The 21850-nt window shown below is 42.8% G+C and overlaps 1 protein-coding gene across 5 annotated transcripts in view; it reads left to right on the forward strand.

The window, feature by feature from the left end:
• BRD3 (bromodomain containing 3) overlaps positions 1-21850 on the forward strand; it is a 506564-nt gene that overhangs the window by 152476 nt on the left and 332238 nt on the right. For all 5 annotated transcript variants that reach the window (XM_069241568.1, XM_069241563.1, XM_069241564.1 and 2 more), the window contains 2 exons: positions 11140-11347; positions 11828-11962. In XM_069241568.1, coding sequence (XP_069097669.1) covers positions 11140-11347; positions 11828-11962 — 343 coding nt within the window. The remainder of the gene's footprint in view (positions 1-11139; positions 11348-11827; positions 11963-21850) is intronic.

Consider the following 21850-nt stretch of genomic DNA (forward strand, 5'->3'; position numbering starts at 1 on the left):
GTCAGGTGCGAAACTTGACAATGGAAATGGGAGTGACCACTCCCCTGTCCATCACCACCCCAGGGGTGGTGCTCAGAGCTCCTCCAGAGGGTCCCTTGGTTCTGCCATCTTGTTTACAAGGTTGGCAGGGAACTCTGGTAGCATTTGAGGGACCCGGCAGGTGACGTCAGAGCCCCTTCCTAATAGGTGCTTACCTGGCTAGGTGGCCAATCCCCCTTTCAGGGCTATTTAGGGTCTCTTTTTGGGGGGGAGGGGGGTGCCTCCTATTCGGCTTGCACCATTCTATCAGGATTCCTCTGCAACCTCCACTTCAACTTCAGCCCACTGGAACTGCAAAAGGACCCTCCAGGAACCAACAGTGCTGCAATCTAAAAAGAAGACTCTTCTGCAACTTTGTTTCCACGGCTCCTGCCAGCTTCGCAACATTTCCCCAGCTGTGCGTCCCCAGAAGACAGCAACTCTCAAGCCTGCACAAGAAAAAGGAATCCACCTTGGAGTGAAGGGGTCACTCCCCTGCATCAGCAGGCACCTGCTGCAGCGGCAACCGGCTGCGTGGATCCTGCATCACGGGTGGTAGTCCTCTTGGTCCTCTCTGCTAACTTTGGTGGAGGGTAAGCCCTTGCCTTCCCACGCAGGACTTCTGGCATTGACACCTATCTACAATCTTCTTTCCAGCATGAGACATCGTCTGCATCCATCAGGACTTCTTCTCCAGGCTCCAGGACTGCAATGCTGACCTGTTCTTCCTCACCGTCGAGCAACTCCTGCAAGTACAGCTGGGTGGGTTGTAGTTCATACTCCTCTTGGACTCCACTGTGTCTTTTGGACTTGGTTTCCTCTCTCCACAGATCTTCCTCGCCAGGAATCCACTGCTGGTTACTTGCAGTCTTGTCTGGGTGTCTTTTCTTTTCCTTCCTTTTGGGTGGGTTGGGGAAATTCCAGTGATTTACTCCTGCTTTCCTGGTCTCTGGGATTTGGGGGTACTGTTAGTTACATCTGCTTTTCTAGTACTCCCAGCTCCCCTCTACACATCCCACTTACCTAGGTGGGAGTCCTGTGTTCTTGTTCCATTTTGTTAGTATATGGTTTGGGCTCCCAACTCCCCCATCCCCCTGCCCCCCAGGGTGCCTATTGCTGATTACTAGTAGACATATTTAGTGTGTTTACTTACCTCCTAAGGGAGTATTGCCTATTTAGTAAGTTTGGTATTGCCACTAAAACAAAGTGTCTTTATTTTTGTAACACTTTGTGCTTTCTTTCCTGTGTGGAAGTGTTGTGTGACTATAGTGGTTTTGCATGTCTCCTAGATAATCCTTGGCTGCTCATCCACAGCTACCTCAAAAAAGCCTGGCTTCTAGACACTGCCTACATTTCACTAAGAGGGGGTACTTGGACCTGGTAAAAGGTAAGTATCTTGGGCACCCACCACACACCAGGCCAGCTTCTTACACACAACAACCAGGAACCAGTTCCTACCCATGCTTCCTAGTGTCCTAGACCAAGGAAGAGATTCCTTCAAAGAACCTGCCACTTGTTGATTAGTGACTCCAAGGGCAGAGAAAACTACAAATACTCTCCGAAAGATTCAGCATATATAAAGGGCACGGTACCCGCTGAATCAATCTTGGCATCTTAAGCAATGAAGAGAGCCAACTTTCCTTGGACATCAGCTCCGTCTCCAGAAAAGGAGAGCAAAAAGAATGGAGCTCATAGGGAGGAAGTTTGAGCGAAGTGCAACTAACCAGTAGTGCATTGCAAACTCCAGTGTCTTATTAAATCGTTATGCACACCAGCAGTGGGAGGAGAACGGACAACTGATGAAACACCTCTCTGAACAATATCGGAAAAGGGCAACGCACTTAGTCGACAGTGCAAAAACATTGCCAACATGCTTGAATTTTGCATTGGATGTGGCAGATGCATGAAGCTGGTAAATGATGATTGGCATCAACCTCAGATGCCATTCCTGGCTGAGATTTTCTGGATTCAAGCCAGGAGTGCAAGCCAGCATTGTCAACACCCATTCAGTGGGAAACAGTTGTTTGGGACCATGGTTGATGAGCAATTTAACCAATTGAAAAGGACAATAAAATGGCATATTCAGGAGTCTTGCAGTTTCATGGAGGAATGAGCAGGATGTGCAGTCCCATCCCACAGACCCACAGAGAGTGGAAGCTTTCAAGCAGGAACATCCCACCCAAACCTTTAAGTGGGCAATCAAGTGGCCTCAGCAGAGTTGCAAAAGCAAAGTCTTCAGTCCTTTCGAGGAAGGAGCAAAGAAAAAGGTCAGCCATTGAGGAGGCTCAACTCCAATGCACAAGTGACTTGTTAAGGATTGGAAACCTCTCACTAACCCCACCAGTGAGGCAAGAACAAAGAGTAAGAAATCCTATACCCAACACCAGAAGGAGGCAGAATAAAACAAATTCCTTCTGGAGTGGAGGAAGATCACGTCAGACAAATAGATATTAAACTTAATTGAACTCTGATATTGCATAGAACTTATTTCAGAGGTTCCCACCTCATCTACTCAAGGAGGTCGAGGAATATTTGTAGAAAAAAGACAATAGAGCGTTCCAAGACAAGAAACCAGCAGGGGGAAAAATTCCTCATATTTCCTAATTTCCAAAGTAGATGGGTCTTTGTGGCCAATTCTAGACATCAGGTTTATAAACACGTTTATCAAAATGCAAAGATTGAAGCTGTCAAAATTGCATGAGTTCATTCCACAATTACAAAGAAGGGATTCTATGGCAACTGCAGACTTAAGGGATGCCTATGTACACATCCCAATGAATGTTCAGCACAAAAAATACATACATAAAAAAATTACATAAACAAAATTCACTACCAGTTCACGCTACTGGCATTTGGGATAAAATCGGCACCAAGAGTGTTTACAAAGTGTTTAGCAGCAGTAGCAGCACACATTAGAAGACCTGGCATTCATGTCTATCCTTACCTGGATGACAGGTGAGTAAAAACAAACTTCTACAAGTACAGAGATCATACTTCTGGTATTGAGGACTTTATTCACATTGGGATTCTGTATGCATCTAGAGGAGTCATAGCCACAACCAAAAAAAGAGAAGATATTTCTGGGGCAAGAGTGAGCTCAATCCATGGGAAAGTGTTTCTCAACGAAAATAGAACCCAATCAGTAGAGACGGAAACTCTGCTTTACCGGAAGGGGCAAACTCTGACAGTGTGGATGGTGGGGAAGCGTCTAGGGAAGATGAATGCATCACTTTAATTCCACAAGCGTGACTTCACCCAGAGATCAATTCAGGAATGGTAACAGAACCAACGGTCACAATCAACAGGGAATTTGGAAGTTCTGTTGGTTGTCACGGAGTATAGGAGGAAATAGCATGGTGAAACAGAACAAATATAACTGGAGGCACAAACTTTCAACTACCAACTCCAGCAGTAACAATTGCAGCAGATGCCTCGGATATGGGTTGGGGAGCTCATTTAATGCCAGAGGAGTTTGAAAGGAACAAGATGTAGTACAACACATCAAAATTCTAGAGCTGAAAACCATGTTATTAGCCTTTAAAAGTATTTCAGAAGTTGCTATTAGGGAAAGCCTATTAATCCAAACAGACAACACAACTATGTTTTACATCAGCCAATCAGAATAATTTTGTTTGTGCAGCCGCACTGTAGGTAATCGATTAAGATGCTCAATATGGATTTATCAAGGCCTATTATCGTCCAAAAGTGGTGTACTTATTGAGACTATACATCACTCTTGGGTCATTATTACAAAGTTCCGGCGACTGAATTAATGTTAGTAGTATGATCAAAATCAGATAATTTATGGAAGTTTGAAGCATTCAGGCATCACTACGTAACGAGATAATGAAAGGATAAGTGAACATCTGATCTTCAAGCATGTGGTACATTGGACACATTTTGTTTGGATTCACATCAGTTGTTTCTATAATTCTTAATCTGTATACAAATGAGATTGGTGTGGCGCCTTGAAGTCCCTAGAAGAGATGAAATGCGTGTCAGCTGAATTCAGTTGGTCAGGATCGTCCATGAAGTTGGAGCTTTCTTTCTGTTTGTGCATGGCTGAATTCTTCAATTGATCGGGATCATCGTTAAATCTGGAACTTTGTCTCTATTGTTGAATTATGTGTTTTGATGTACATATTTACTAATACTAAGTAAAGGATTACTTTCTGTGTACAAAATTTGGATCTTGCTTAACCATTGTGACTCTAATGTATACCAAAACTACTTGAAAAAGCTTTTTGGAACTTTACTAATTATGAGTGCTCCGCTACCTTTTCTGATAAAATAGTCTTGCCAGGGTTCTTGCTGACCAAAACATACATATCATGGCAACAGGTGTGTTGTAGGGTTTGAGCACCAGTGGAGGTGAAACTATTCAAACAAAAGGAATGTGCAACTATTGTACCATTGTTGCCCGAGTTTTGAAATTTATTGAGCAGAGGTACATCGGTAACCAAAGGACCGATTGCACGATGGATAGTGGAAACTATCCAAACATGCTATGCAAAGGCGAGGAGGCTTTACTCACATGCCATAGGGTGCACTCAACCAGGAAGAAGGGCGCAACCCTATCGTTCCTAGCAAACACTCTTTGGTGACATCTGTATGGCTGCAACCTGGTCTTCCCAACACACCTTCACAAAACACTGTGGCTATGCATTTGAACAAGGAACCACAAGTGTGGCAGAGTGCTGCAACACCACTGTTTGCCAATCAATCCACATTTCAGCCCATCCTTCCAAAGAAACCAAACACCTCCACGTAATCTACATGTGAATCCAGTAAAGGATTCATGCTATAAAACGAAATGTTACTTACCAGTAGGAGTCGTTCTGCAGCCTGAAGAGTTTTGAGTTCTGTGCAGCCCTCCGGCCGCCTGCGAAATAAAGCTGGTGGTGGTGGTATGTAAGAAAATAGTTGAGAAAAGCAATTCAAGGTATAGGGAAATTAGAAGAACAGCATACTCCAGGAGAAAAAAGAATCTGAAGATGGCTTCCACCTAACAAATGGTGTTCGACACCCCCCCCCCCACACTATTTTGATCCCAACCACTAGATGGCAGAATAGATTCAGGCCTCAAAGCTACTCCTGCTGATAGGTAACGGTTTTGTTCTCCAGCTTTATCCTTCATTTGCAAGTGAACCGCCCTCTTCTCCAATCAGAGGCTTTAGTTATCTGTATTCTTCCAGTCTGGTGCTGTAGAAATGAAGTATGAGAGCCTCGCAGTAGAGGTCCGTACACACTCATCTGACGGATTGAAGTTTGGGTCTTTTTCTAATGAGTAGTTTGCTCCCAACATCAGTGTTCAAGCTTTTTCTAATGCAGCTTCTTAATACTGCTTTTGGAACATCACTGGAGGAATCTAAGCTTGACTGTTTGGAATGATTCTACCATGTGCAGGGACGGACGATATCAGTGGTGTAGAACTGGATTTAGAAGTAACTTGTTCTTTTATGGCTTTAAAAAATATTTTCTCTTAATTAAGTCCTTCACTAATCAAATTGCATGTTTGCTCTTTCCAGCTGAATGCAGTGTTCTCCTCTCTGTCCATTGGCTTTCCCTTTGCTGTCAGGCTCTCCTTAATCACATCATCCCAGGTTTGCTTGCGCAAGCTGGGTGCATCATCCATCTGAATTACCATAAACCTAGACCTGTGTGTTGCAGTGGTTTGACCACATTAAAATATATTGTCAAAAGCTATACCTATTATGAACTCCTAATCATGCAGCCCTTTTTACGCCTTCTGTGGTCACCCTGGACCATGAGTCTTTGAAGTACTCAGTCCATTTGTCAGAACTGCTGATTTTTTTGGCTAGCCACATCTCTTTTTGCCATCATGGTCTGGATTAAATTGTAAACTGTGCCCCACTTAAATTTTACTACTTGACATACTGGTACATAGAACTGGAATTTGTGTTCATAATTTGTTTTGGAAATGCCCAACTGATTAAAGTAATGTGTGTGAGCCCTTGGTTGCAAAGTGGAAGACCTTCGATAAAAGGTAGTATTAGAAGAAAAGAATGGCCTTGTGGGTGGCTGTCGAGCACCAAGACTGATGGAATGGACACAGTAGAAACAGTTCATAGACCTCTTTGTCTGGTGTGGAGAACCACTCAATATTGACCTGTTTGCATTTAGGCCAAGCAAGAAAAGCAATGCCTTTGTGTGTCCAGCCAACCAAAGTTCACACAAGAGAATGTTCTGTTCAATATTTTTATATAGCGTGTGTTCTACTATTAGTATGTCTTTGCATTGCTGATTGAGTTCAGTATCTTCCAGCCATGGTTTAATTAATATATTCCTTCATAGATGAGGAATCTAATGTGTTTTATTAGCTGTAACTTCGAAAGTGCTGTTGTGATACTGTTGTTTACAATTGGTGTATTTTAATAGGTACGTCATATGGTTATGAAGATTAATGGTGTGGTTAGAAGTATTGCCAAAACACTTAGGATCTGTCAGACTTGACTTGATTAGTTTGCCTCTTAGCTAGCATGATGTTATGCCTAATGTTTCTAACAGTATTGAGGAGCATGGCTGCGTAAAAAGCTGACTGGCAGCCTGCAAGGATCCTCCTTGCCACAGTTTTGTATGACTATCCTAGTTCTCCAAAGTCATGCACGTCCGAACGCCTGCACAAAAAAAAGTTAAAATGACTGATGACCAGGATTAAAGCAATTGTTAAGCACCACAACACGAAGGGCATGAACACCCTTTGGTGGTAGGGTGGGTAGTGAGGGGGCTGGTCATAACCCTTAGTACTGAGAAATAGGTTTGCTTCCAACAGACTTGATGAGGAACAGTATCTTGTTCAGAGGTCTCGTACTTCAAGCATACTTTCTGTGTTAAAAGAACACCTTTTCTCCTGTGCGAATTGGCTAATCTACAAATGAGCATGGAACAGCACATGAGGGGAATTGGTGCCCCTCCTTTAATCTTCCCTAAGGTCATAACTCATTTTTGCCATAACTTTTCTCATAATTACAGTTAGAGTAAATGGTGTCTGGTTTAAATACAACAATTCGTATGAACCTGGCACTGTAGGACACAATAAAAAAAGTATTTGTTGCTTACTTCTATTCGGCAAATGACAACTGTTTAACATGTGCAATTATAGCTCGCATTAGGAAAGTTGATTGTCCATCCCAATGCATGTTTCATAAAAGGCAGTGCTCTAATTTTTCTTTTTTTCCTTTTTCTTTTCTTTTTGTTTTTTGTAATCAGTGGTATCGTTGCTGCATTCATAATACGAACAGATGTTCTGCTTGGCTCTGTTTGCAAGTCACTGCTGTCTGGACTTTGAATCCTACCCCATCCCGACTGGCAAGGGCACAAATGTCCACCTGTCAGCATTGAGTAAACGTAACTTTTCGTACCACTGATTACTTCAAGTGTGCTAATTTACAAAAGAAGTGTTAGAAATGGGGTCTTTGGTTGACAGTCAGGTTACCCCCTGTTCAAGCAAGGACCCTCACTCTAGTTAGGGTAAAAGAGAATCACCCTCAGCTAACCCCTGCTTATCCCCTTGGTAGCTTGGCAGAGCAGGCTTAACTTCAGAGTGCTAGGTGTAAAGTATTTGTACCAACACACACAATAATTAATGAAAACACTACAACATGACACAACACCAGTTTAGCAAAATAGGAAATATTTATCTAAACAAAACAAGACCAAAATGACAAAAATCCGACGTACACAAGTCAAGTTCTGAATTTTTAAAGATTAAACTCAAAAATAGCGCTTAGAAACACAAAATGCTTCGATGAGGTGTTAACACGGCATTGTGAAAGAGTCGTTCCCAACAAGCGTTGTCTGTGCAAAACGTTGAATCTGCGCACTTCAAGCGGCATCGGTCACGACGTGGTGCGGCAACTTCCACAGAGTTGCGGACTTCAGCGGGGCTGTAGCAGCGTCGGGCCTGCGAAAGTTGTCACATTTCAGCGAAGATCACGGAGTCGGTTGCAGGCCGCGTCACCGGATTTAGCCGCAGCATCAGTTCAACATTGTCCGGAGTCGATTTCTTTGGATTTCCACCAGCTTTCCTTTTCCAGGGACTGGATAGGGCACCACTTGTCAGAGCGGGAGTTTCTCCAGAGACTCCAGGTGCTGGCAGAGAGAAGTCTTTGCTGTCCCTGTGACTTCAAACAACAGGAGGCAAGCTCTAAATCAAGCCTTTGGAGATTTCTTCACAAGATGGAAGGCACACAAAGTCCAGTCTTTGCCCTCTTACTCTGGCAGAAGCAGCAACTGCGGAATACCTCCACAAAAGCGGAGTCACAGACAGGGCAGCACTTCTCTTCAGTTCTACTCCAGGCAGAGGTTCCTCTTGTTTCCAGAAGTGTTCTAAAGTCTGTGGTTTTGGGTGCCCTTCTTATACCCAATTTCTCCTTTTAAGCAGGTCTACTTCAAAGTAAAGTCTGTTTTGAATGTGAAATTATGGCTTGCACAGACCAGCTCCCAGACACTCACCAGGGGGTTGGAGACTGCATTGTGTGAGGGCAGGCACAGCCCTTTCAGGTCTGAGTGACCACTCCTCCCCTCTCTCCTAGCTCAGATGGCTCATCAGGATATGCAGGCTACACCCCAGCTCCCTTTGTGTCACTGTCTAGTATGAGGTACAACCAGCCCAACTGTCGAACTGACCCAGACAAGGAATCCACAAACAGGCAATGATACAGAAATGGTATAAGCAAGAAAATGCTCACTTTCTAAAAGTGGTATTTTCAAACACACAATCTCAAAATCAACTTTACTAAAAGATGTATTTTTAAATTGTGAGCTCAGAGACCCCAAACTCCACATGTTCATCCGCTCCCAAAGGGAATCTACACTTTAATCAGATTTAAAGGTAGCCCCCATGTTAACCTGTGAGAGGGACAGGCCTTGCAACAGTGAAAAACGAATTTAGCAATATTTCACTGTCTTATAAAACACATTACTGTATGTCCTACCTTAACCATACACTGCACCCTGCCCTTGGGGCTACCTAGGGCCTACCTTAGGGCTGTCTGACATGTAAGAAAAGGGAAGGTTTAGGGCTGGCAAGTGGGTACACTTGCCAAGTCGAATTTACAGTCAAAACTGCACACAGACACGGCAGTGGCAGGTCTGAGACATGATTGCAGAGCTACTCATTTGGGTGGGACAACCAGTGCTGCAGGCCCACTAGTAGCATTTGATTTACAGGCCCTGGTACCTCTAGTGCACTTTACTAGGGACTTTCAAGTAAACCAAATGTGTGAATCATGGATAAGCCAATTACATGCAAATTTTGTAAAAGAGCACTGGTTAGCAGTGGTAAAGTGCCCAGAGTAACAAAAACAGTAAAATCAGAGTCCAGCACACATCAACAACCTGGGGAACAGAGGCAAAAAGTTGAGGGAGCCCACCCCAAGGATGAAAAGTCTAGCAGGAAGTAAGAGGGGTTTCTTTTGTCTATCAACGGTTTGAAGATCTACATTTGATTTAGGTGGCAGACAAACTTGCGTGTAGTTCAGTGATTCTGGTTAGTAGCAAATTATAGATTGCAACCTACACAACATCTCCTTGATGTGGTTAACAGCGTGCTATTTATCTTGCTGGAAGGTTTGACAGATCAGTAATGACGACAGCAACTTGACAAGCACAGTGAGGTTGTGCTTGAAGCTATAGTATTCTCAATCTTTCCAGCAGACGTTTCAACAGTGGTTTGTTGTGTAGCCATTTTAACTATAGTTCTAGACATGTTATTTTAGCAAACTAGGCCTGCCGCTCTGCACTTTAACCTAGATATGTTTTATTCGAGCTTTGTTATAATATTTTAACAATAGCCACACTTGCAGTCTTATTTTTCTCCCATCTAGCTGTTCTTCGCTTGGGCCAGCACTGCGTTCTTAAACAATACATTTATTTCAGTCTATGCTTTTCTCAAGGACGCAGTGAGATAGGTTGCCGGCAAAAGTGGTATGCTTTGTCTGCAATGTTCACAGAAACACATACACTCTTACTTGGGGATCCATTCCTTGAACATCAGCTGTTTTATATTAAAAACACTACTTAGACCCATGTACGTTAGAGGGAGATTCAAGCCAGATGACCACAACTGTATGCTGATTGCTGAGTGCTGCACTCAGCTGCTTATGTAGATTACAGTCCTCTCCCTCAGGTGTGAGGGATGATGTTTTCCCAGGGGAACCTGAACGGCAGAATTAGAGCTTAACATGCTGTACTCTAACAGAGCCTAGGTAGGAACTATTCTTAAAAAAACGTAGTGACAACAGGGTAGCGTTATTTTTGTGTTTTACTCTCCTTGTCATTTTAATCCTGTCATGCTTTATCAGCCTAGTTATTGCAGTACATGTTTTATTATCTAAGATGCAGTTACTTCAATAAAACCTTATTGAGCTATACTCTGCCTCTGATTGTCCTTGCATATGTGAGACTAATGTAACTGAGAAAAACGGAGAAGACCTGAGTGGCCACGATTTCCCTGAGGAGTCATTTGTGTCATGCGCCCAGTTGGGTGGAGATGAGGCACTGCTGGTTAGCTGGAACAAAACCCGGATTAGGCCGACATGTGTCACCTGGTGTGGGTTCAGACTCCGTCCCCGGCAGTACAAGTGATTCTGCCTCCCAAATCCAGTAGTCTCATTAGGATAATGAGAACTTACATGACAGGTCAGGCTTAACATAGTCCATATTTTGTGTTGCTGTAAATCCAACATCAGTCTGCAAAAGTTATATTTCGGGTATGTAATATTAACTAACTATGTCCAGTGATATCAAGTTGGTTTGCAAAAAAATATATATCGAGTTGGTAGATGCTTACAGATAATGTAGCTGAAGTTCATAGATCAAAGAAAATAAAGGATATTTCATCTTGCTTATTGTTAATCCAGGGAGTGAAATGTAATGGATTGGCCTTTATAACAGGGGCTGTTTTATGTGGTTCTCTTCATTTCAAGTGAAATTTAAAGCTATTTTTGTTTAGCTTTGTCTCGTTAAATTTCGTAGAAATGCAGCCGAATGACGTATGAAATAACTGGAGAGGTTTGCATGTTTCAAGTCAGTATGCTGTCAATGATTTTGTTGAAAGTCTGTGAGCTGAATTAACTTTTCCTGTGGTCTTTTGTCCAGCCCACAGACGACATTGTCCTGATGGCGCAAGCCCTGGAGAAGATCTTTCTTCAGAAAGTAGCCCAAATGCCTCAAGAAGAAGTGGAGTTGTTGCCACCAATTCCAAAGGGCAAATCTCGGAAACTGCCAGCCGCAAAGGTGACAGCAGCAGCAGCAGTACCAGTGACAAAGACTGCAACAGTTGTAGTGACACCTCCTGCTCCCCCAGGTATAACCAAACCTAGTTGGAAATAGTCTCAATGGGTAATATTATAGCCAACTTAGACTAGGTGGCTTGCCATATATCCCTCAAACAATAGAAACTGCAGTGTATAGATCAGGCAGGAGAACATGTGTATAAGCAATTTGGTTTTTCCTAAAAAATCATTTGTGTGCTGCACCTTTCTAGTATTTTCCTCTGCACACTTCTTTTCTTCTTAAAGTATGCAGCTACATTTGCACCAACAAGAGTTTGCCATAAAACGCATTTCAGATATTGCCATGACCCCCTATCATCCCTCCTACCCTCCTTCGTAAACTGTCAGCATCCGTTGAGCCAAGGTCTTGGAATGGGTTTTGATGTGCCTATATAACCAGAATGTATTCAGGGCTTTCAAAAATTGCAATGTAATGCAGTGCTCCTATATATGCTGCATGTTAGTGTTTCCTGTTCACAGGGCCATTGTAAAGACCTCTTTAAAACATTTAGTTCCAGAACCTGTACCCGCACCTCCTGTAGAAAAGGCACCACCTCCAAAACCGCCCTCGAAACCAACTGTACCAGACCGAACCATCGGAAGGCGAACAGAAACTGTGGCAGAGCAGCGGAGGCAGCGATTTAAAGGTTATTAGCTTTTTCTTTATGAAATATACCCTGGTGGTTTTTATTGGTGTGGACCTCAACACACAAGTCACCCACCTGCGCATTATGTTAAAAATGTGAAGTTTGTAGGAACCTTGAGCTTGTTTGTTACATACTTGGCCATTACCATAAAATTATTTTTACTGGTTATGGCGAACAACACACATTTTCCTGCCTTAGTCTTCTCAACCATGGCATGACACGGACACTCGTGGCTTGCATGACATGTCTTGATTTAGAGACCCCAAGCACACTGCATCACATCTGATACAGTTGGATGCTGCCTTTGTTAGATACCAGCATAACCCAAGGAAAGCTGTTTTTATGACTTGGGATATTGACAGATTTAATCTGATTAGTCACAGCTTTGCTAATATTTCTGATTCATTTTTTCTGAAACCAAGGGAACCTTGAAATTCCGGTGATAGGAAGAGAGATCTATACGAGTGTACTGAATGGATATTAAACAGGTTGGATAATATAAAAAGAAATCCCCTGTAACATGGAAAAACTGATAATTGGCAATGATTTTAGAATATTGACATAAGGTGCACATGCTTATCATTCACCTGAGACCTACAGATTGACTTGTCCCACTTATCGTGTCACTGATGAGGTCGGGGACTCGTTTTACTATGTTACACTTCAGTTCTAAACAGATTTTTCACTATTTGATGTTTGTTCTTCAAAGCACATTTGGTTGTTTTGTTTGTGCACTTGTGCTTTCTTAAATTTGTATTTAATGTAATCTTAATTAAGAAATAATTGTTTAAGCAGAGCTGTGTTGTAGGGGTACAGCATGCAGATAGTTCAGTTGACCCTTATTGGTTACAGGGCTTATATTAATAATCCCAAATGCTCTTTATGTGGTAGTGTGGGACGAGCAGTTTAGGCTTATCGGAGAGTAGTGTGAAGCATTTGAAGAGTCAATAAAGGAGACCTGCTCAAGAAGAAACTCCATACCAATGAAGAAAAATAAAATTGTTATATTAATTTACACACTAAGATCTACATAGTCAAGTAAATAATTTCCTAGTTAGTGATTTTTAAAGGTACAGTAAATACAGCTGTCAAATCTGAGGCCTCGAATGCTGTAATATTATCCTATTGGGTAAGCATACAATGCATAGGGTCACTTGCATACTACTTGAAGGGCTATTCTTCTGGACTTAAGGTAAGTAGGGGCCAAGGTCCCAGGAATCCCCCAACAGTTCGGGTTTACCTTTTCTGGTGTATCCAGGTGCAGATGGGCTTCCTGCCATGATAGCCTTGAATGCTATATGTTACAGTCAATGGAGAAAAGTACCTTGAAGAAAGACTGTTAGGACTGGGCGACTAGTCTGGCAGAACTCAAATAAGGACTTGGCTCTTGAGGGTCACAGGACCACAGACACCGTTGGTTTGAGTAGCCCAGTGCTGGGGTTCTCTGGTGGGAAGATGTTTTGTCAGCGGGTCGGCAAGTTTGAGGCTGGCACGATTCTTGGTGCTCCTGCAGAAGAGGGGCAAGAAACTCAGCAAGACGACTTCTGGCATGGAGCTGGTCTCTCTTGATGTGCAAGTAAGGTATTTTTTTTATTTTTTTTGTTTTGCAGTTTTGGTGATCTGGTTGCCCACAAACAAGCCTTGCAACTTGGTCAGGTACTCCAGGTATTGGTGCATGCACAGCGCCTCGAAGACTGAGTGGTTCGATGGGGCGGACCTTCTGGTTACGTGTAATCCTCTTCCTGGCGAGTTGTTACCACAGTGGACTCAATGGTCAGCAAAACATGGGACCGGGGAGTTACACTCAGTGACTGCTGGTGCAGGGAAGTGGTTCGGCGAGGTGATGGCAGTCCTCTGGGCGGATGCATAACTGCAGGATGAGTCTGGTCTTTGTAATTGTCGGGACAGGAGCAGGAAGGCAGGGTTTTGCGCTAAATCCACAGCTAGGCCACAGTTCTTGCATCATCAGCTCGTCTTTGTCCTTCCTCTTTGTCTTTAGGTGAATCTGAGTTTCTGATATCAGGGGGCCACCTAAATACGAATTTAGGGGCGTTAAGGGGAGTGTAGGGTAGTAGCCAATAGGATTCTTACCCCTGGGGGGGATTACCCCCCTCACTAGATGAACACTTCCTTTAGGGAGTGGGCATTTTCCTGAGCCAGAATTCACAATTTCCACCCAAAAACTAGATAGTGGAACAATTCCTTTGTTGAGAATGTTAGTCATTCCACCATAGAGGTGTGTCTAGCCCGGAGGTGCAACACGCCTACTGCATAGCTAATTTTCTGCATGTCCTGGTGCCAAATGGGCCCTAGGGCAGGGGATGGCATTCTCTAGGTCGGAGGAAAGCCAGGGCCGCATATCAAATGGCGGCAGGGGCTTTGAAGTCTCCAGCCCAAATATGCTGATTTAATAGCCATCCTGCTGGAGGAGGTGATAGCACCTTTCTCCAGAGCAAGCCTTGGTTCTGGCCTCAGAGCATGGGCTCTCACCTCTAGGGTGTCAGAAACCTCTGGGTACATGTCATAATAATACATTCAATACTGGCATCAATATAGATTTAGTAAGAAGAGGTGTTTGATACCAAACACCATAGGTTTCAGTGAAGTCATTATTTTCCTTGGTGACAAGTAATGACCAGTGCCCAGTACATACCTTAAGATGACTTCCCTGTTCAGTAATGGAATCTTGCATATATGTCCTCATATAAAATATAATGCACCTTGGCTTAGGGCTGTAAACCTTGTTGAAGGGGTGACTTACATATATTATATGCAGTTACTTTGGCATGGTACACAGTGTGTGCCATGTTGTGTTTTCACAAATGTGTTGCACCATTTCATGTAGCCTTCAGTGTCTGACTGCATACAATTTATAGGGGGTAGTCCCTTAGGTTGGCATAATGCATCCTGCAGCCCTTAAAGACCCTCTTAGTACCCATGCCCTAGTTACTATTGGTACCATTTACTAGGAACATAACCGGGGTGCTAAAGTGTGCTTCAATTTCTATGTGATTAGATCATTTTGCCTCGTTTTAGGGAAAAAGCACTGTCCCTAAGGACCTGGTTAGCAGGCGCCCAATGCACCTTCAGTCGAAAACCTGGGTACCAGTGGTAAAAAGTGGGGTTGCCTATGTCAAAAAGTGCAGTTTCCTATATATGTTCCCTCTTGGATTTGCATTGCACGCTGCCTACTGTTGGTTTCAAGCGGTGTATTTTATGCTGAGGTCAGTTTTTGCAATTGGTGCGCTTTCCTCTTACAAATTCTTTCCCATTTTGTGCTAAGCTCATGGGGCAAGTGTGTTCCTTGGAGTCTCTAGATGTTGTTGTGGCAGACTCTTAACTGCATACCTTATAAAGAGAGCAACTGCTGTCGAAAGCAATCCATATATCAAACTTTGGTAAAAGCTGCTGCTAGTGTTGTTGAGCCCCTACCAAATGACTGTTATTGTGGGTCAAATCAAGCTTATGTAGATGAGTATGTTACTCATACAATACTAGGGTAGCCAAGGCTATCTCCTGTGCTGCCAATTTTAAGATGGGAAGATACAAAAGTAGATGCTGTTATGTTACTGTTAAGGCTCAGTAAATTAAGAGGAGTGAATAAAGAAAGGATTGTTTACACAGGAGGTGGCTGACTTTAATATCATAGGGAATATGATTATTGTGCTGTAGTGCTTTGGGGCATAGTATTGGTGTGGTGCCAGGAATTAGTTCCTTTGTTAGAATGGTAAGCTGAAGAATGAACCAAATACATTGGTGCCATTACTGCAAGCTAAGTAATACTGCAAAGCTCTAATTTTAATGGGTTTTGCTTAGAAAATGTTAACAAATCCTCATGTTTGAGGCTTACCGACCAAGTACATCAGAGAATAGTATAGAGTCTTGAAAATGTCGGTCCTTCTCATTTCACGTTAGTTGTTGTTTGTCTTGTTGGAACGGTCAGGTTTGTTTCCTCGTGTTTACAAGCAATGCAGGAACGCTGTAGTATGCTGCACTGACACAATGACTGCAAACATGCCTAACTGTTAATGAGAAGCTAATAGGCATTGTCAGCTGGTGCATAAGGGGGTGCTACGGCATTGCCCTTTTATCACCACCAGACACAAAAGAAAGCTTTTGAGCAACTTAAAAGGGCAGACAATGTAAACTGATGAACAGGTCTGTTAAGATGTTTACCTTGCCAATACATATATTGCTGACAGAGCCAAATGCACACATGAACCGCACAGATGAGGAGGCCTCTGTAGGGCTTCGTGGAATTGCACTCGAGAGGTTGCTTTTTCCTTTCTGTCTCTTACACAGCCGCATCCATAAAAATACAGCAAATACCTTATGATTTGCAGCATGTCTAGCAGTAGGAGCCTACATGGGAATTGATGCATTTTTAGCAATTCAATCACAAACCCTTTCAAAAGGCAGGATAGAGCTAGGTTGAAATAGGATCAGCCCTCAGCTCAAATCTGGCTCCTGATAGGACTGTTAGCAGGCTGGTAGTGAAGAATCATTAACTTGTGGATCTCGCTTCTGACTGGATGCATTGAAGATATGTGAATAAGTCCCATGGAGAAGCCTAGGAATGACCTGCTCTAGCTATCAGTTAATGTGAGATTGATTTGGAGTGATGCAGGAGGGGGCAAAGCAAGAGATGTTTGAGGGATTCTGCCCTAATATGTATATAGTACTTACTTCCCCGAATTGTATTTGGCACACTGAAGTGTTGCCTAGATAGGTAACGTGTTACCCCATGAACAGTGTGTGATTGAAAGGGTGTTCTTGTGATTCTATGTAGAAAGTGTTTTCAGAGCATGTTTCACCTCTGAGGTGCAGTTATTGTGTTAAGGAACACAGTATTTAGCAGTGTGATGGGTGAGGAGTTGAGAGAGAGAGTCACTCAACTTCATGGTTTTCAGTAAAGCTGGCAGCTTTGAACAACTCTGCATGTCCCTTTGGGGTAATCTTTTATGAGTACTAGGTTGGCCAGTCCTAGACATTTAGCTTGAGGTTTATGATCCTGGGCAGGCAGAGGCTTGAGGGAGAGATGGTGGGGATATCTGATGGGATACTGTCTTCCCAAATATGAATGTTACTGTGAGATGTCGAGAGGCAGTAAAAGTATGGGTCTAGTTGGCACCCGTAGTAGTTGGCTAAATTGTTTGGAGTACTCGGTTTGCCAGTGGCTTGTGGATTATCTCTTCTGTTACTCCGTGCCTTTTGAGTTTATGGGTTTGTTTGCTTCACTCTCCTAGAGTGCCAGTACTGGGTGACAGGCACGACCTTGGAGTTGTTATATAGCCTGGTTAACCTGCAGTGTACTTCGCAACCGCTGTTATGGTATTAGCATTAAAGAGGGCCAAGAGTACTCCAGTGCCACAGACTTCCCACATGGCCATAATTCATGCTGCGGTGGAAGGAAGTAAAGTTTATGGGAAGCTCATTACCAAGTGTTAGAAAAGAATGCAGACGACGGAGTTGAGAGGATGATCACTACTGTCACCCATTACATGAATATTCACTAGGGTACACATTGCACGGATTCCTTGTCTGCCAGCACCACATTGTAGTTAGCAGTGGCTGCATTAACAACTTGAATTTATACATTTGTTCACACCATTGTGGGGTGAACCAGATTTTCCACCCATATTCGATGACGCAGTGGATAGATAGGGTACAAAGTATGCTTAAACTGGGTCTGGGTTCTGCACTGTTCCTGCTGATTGAGCTTCCTACGACCTCCCACAGAAGTCTTTCTTAAAATATCTACAGAGACAGGACTCTTTTTTTTTTTTTTTTTTTTTTTTTTTTTTGTGGAAGCAGCTATGTTTCGCTGATGGGATACTCCTACTACTGAAGGATTTAAATAATGTGTGATTACAGAGATGATGACCGGCACATGCTGGCTGCAAAGTGGAGTAGTTTGCTTGATTTGGCTGTCAGCCTCTGATATTTCTGAAGCACTAGACTTTGTTAGTCGGTCGTTTTTTTTTTTTTTTTGTTGTTGTTTTTTTGTCTTTTTTTTTTATATAGCTAATCTTAAACTGCAGCAATTACACTATATGTATGCTTTATTATACTCCGTAAAAAATCTGTAAATGGTCTGGAAGTTACCCTCGTAACAAGACCAGCTGTCCCAAATGCAGTGCTTATTCTGCGGATATTATTCACGTTTGTCAGTTACCCTATGTTAAAACTTTTTTGGGATGGATTTGTTGCATCTTTCTTCTCACATGGGGTATGAAGTGCATTTATCTGATAGTGATCCTTACTGTCTGACTCTGTATTGCCAGAACTTGGATCAGTTCCACACTTTACTCCATTTCTGATTGGTCATTTTTTTTCCTGTCACGTTTTTGAACTTGAAGCAGCTGTACTTTGAAATAAATGTATTGAGGGCAATCAGCGTTTTAAAAATACCTGGGCAAGCTTTTTCACTGAAGTTTACTGTATTTTCCTTTCTTCTCTTGTTTGAAGCATTTCTACTGTCTTCTTACGCTCTGCCAAGTATCACTGTATAAATGTATTGCACATTTTTTGTAACTCAATTAAGAATAATTAAAAAAAAAAAAAGCATTAGCAACTTGAGCCCACAAGGTTACTTAGCACCAAACAGAGTAAAATGACACTTTGTATAAAATGTAGGCATATTGGATACAATGGTTTTCATGCACTGGCCTGTATAAAGATTGTGGTTCTTTTTAGAGCACTTAATTATGACGATTACTGAATTTCTACAAATGATCTCAATTTTGTGGCAAACGTAACATAGGTTTCAAACACTGCTATTGCTTCAAATCTGTTTGATGATGCAGTGATGGCCTTCGTCAACACTAGTCCTTGAATTGGTTGGTGTTAATAGTTAGCACCGTGCTCATATGTTTAGATGGTAACCAGCAACCTGACCATGTAGTTTGGATAAGCATTAACCTGTCTGGGACTGTGGCACCGAAAAAAAACAGAAAATGGTCTTAAGAGAAAAGGGTTTTCTCGGGATAAAATTATGGTCTTTGGATAAAAGGAAAAGGCTGCTTTTAAAATATGGAGAGCATCTTCGATCCATGTGATTATGGTATGATGTTTGAGTGCAAGCCACTACAGATATATGAATAAAAGGGTGAATGCAGTTTACATGGACCCATGGATGTCTCTGGCAAAATTATATTTCCTACCATGTAAATCTCTAGATCCCTTCTGGGGAAGAGCAGTTTATTTATTAGATATCCATGCATGATCTTCAGTTAATTTGATATGATGCTTAAAGCTTCTGACATTCATGCTAACACACTTGTCTACAGCAAAGAGTAAAATACTGCACAGCATGGTAACATCTAGTACTGGACGAAGATCCAAGTAATATATCTACACAGCTCATACACCGCTACACATCAAGACAACATTATGTTGTTAACCCAGGGGACAACCTTATTGGTGCTGTATGTATGAGGCAGTGCAGCAAATCCATATCTCTTTTAAATAAGAGTTACGTGAAATACATCCATAATACCACAAATATTTTCTTAGGTAAACTAAAGCATATTGTATACTGTTGCCTGTTATTATCCAGTTTATTAAACTGACTTTTGTTTTATTGGTGGTCCATGAACTAAACATCTGCCTCATTTCTTCGTTACTCTAGTTATTGACATCAGTATTTAGTAGGTGCAGGTAGAGATGCCCATAGACTCCCACATAAGGCCATTCACTCTTTTCTCCCTAACTTGAACTCAGCATCACAAAGGTAGGCTCACAAAGATTGTGCAGCTGTAGACAGCACTCTTCTAGGTTGTTCTCCCATTCAAGCCAAGATCCCACTGTCTTTGCTACCAGCTACGATCTGCTGAATAAGGCTTTATTCTCACAGGTCAAGTAGTCTTCCTAAAATGTCAGGAAACTTCATAGCAGGTGTAGGAAGGTGAACCTTGTAGAAAGCACCAGCAGATAAAACCTGCAATAGAATAAAACCAATACTCTTAGACTCATAAGTCCTCAAAAATCCATTTGACATTGCAGCATTTGGCAATCAAGAGGGCAGTAAATACTGAAGGTGCCCCCCAGAAGGTCACTGTAAAATGCAAACCTTTAGAAATTGACCGTATGCTGGATGGTGAAACACTGAGTGGAAGAAGGTGGGCAGGCATATAGTTCAGGACGTGGAGGCAGCAACGTTGCAAAGGAAAGTGCCACCTACTCCAAGCTGTCCCTCCTGCAAAAAGAGGATTTCACTTCTCAACAAGACCTGTGGAGGCAGAGTAAGAAGGGCATGCCATACTCACCCCCTTCCCTCTTTTCAACTCCAGAGACCCAGTAGGGTAGGTTGGAAGAAAATTAGGAAGAGGACCAAGTCTGAGAAATCCTTCCAAGATCTTGAGGCTAGCAAAGGGGACTGGTGAGACCTCTGCCAGCTTGCCAGAAGAGGCCCCCTTGAGGCCTCTCTAGCTCGATGACAGCACAGTGCACTTGTCAAGAGCTGCTGACACCTATTTGGTGCAGTTAGATGCCCTGATGTATCTCCAACGAACCACTAGAGTGTTTTGATGTTGCAGCGTACCCTGGACCAAAGTAAAGAAGCCTTCCAAGAAAACGGGCTTCTTTCAAGGTGGTGACCACCAGGGTTGATAAATATATAAGCACTCCTTGCAAGACGCCACCTCATCAAGGGTAATACAGTGTCAGACTCCATTATTGCGGCAACAGCTGGGAACAAGGAAATGCCTCTGCGTTAACGGAACCACCACCAGACAAGGAAAATAAAGAGGATGAAAATGGAGGCATGAAAAATAGCGAGAGCAGCAGTCACACAATGGAGGACCATTAGTGCACTCCGCAACCAGTGTGACCACCTGCAGTGGGAAGAAATCGAAACAACCATGTACCATCTTCCTACGTAATACAGGAAGAAAGAAACAGCTGTCATCTTGGAAGGGAAAAGAAACATCTCAAATACCTGCCTGAAGTCTGCATTTGATGCTGCAGCCTCCACAGATAGACAGATGTGCTTGGTTCCTCAAAGCATGTGGAGTGGACAAATGGCGAATCTCTGATTGGACTGTTTCACTTAAGGAGAAGTCCCTAGTATATAGTAGAAGGGGAACCCAAGGTTTTGTAAGTTAATTGTCGCCACACCAAGACAGAGCTAGTGAGCTTGCAACAATAAGTGGAGGGAGTTCTGTTAAAAACAGTCCATAGAAATGTGGCCAATGGGGGAAAGCAACTAAAGTTTATACCCAGTCCTCTTGGTACAAATGCCAGATCAGATCGTGAGACGTATTCAGGGCACTCAGTGGTCGGATAAATTATTAGATTCCAGTATCCGAATGTTCACAATCCAAAAGGTCCAACCACTCCTAAAGAAAGACTGCATGGCTACGATAGACCTCAGTGACACTTGCATGCGTTTTCCGATGCACAGGAAGTTTCTCTGATTTGTCTTGGGCAGGATACTATCTCTGCAAAGAATTTGCTTTTGGGATGAAATTATTGCCAAGCATTTTTACAAAATGAGTGGTGGTGGCAGAACACTTGAAGACAGGGGATGCTTGTGTACCCTTATCTGGATGATTGATCGGTAAAAGTGAGGCTGTCTTAACACTGTCAGGAGAGCATTTGAAAAGTAATGGCAAGACTTTTTCAAGCAAGGTTTCACCCTGAACATAGAAAAATAATAGATAGCCCCAGGAAAAAAGATACTACAGGTATCAACACTAAATGCAAAAGAGCTAAAGCGTATATTTTTCCAGTGAGGGTCCTGGTGTTGACAGTAAGTTTGCCTTTACCAGAAGGTGCGTTCTCTGACAGTGGTGAAATTAAATGGCCATGATGCCACCCTGCATACCCCTTATCCACCAGTTTACTCATATGGCTGTTCAAGGAGAGTCTCCAAAGCCACAGGCAACT

This window comes from Pleurodeles waltl, chromosome 6 (genome assembly GCF_031143425.1).
Source record: "Pleurodeles waltl isolate 20211129_DDA chromosome 6, aPleWal1.hap1.20221129, whole genome shotgun sequence".
Classification (NCBI taxonomy): domain Eukaryota; kingdom Metazoa; phylum Chordata; class Amphibia; order Caudata; family Salamandridae; genus Pleurodeles; species Pleurodeles waltl.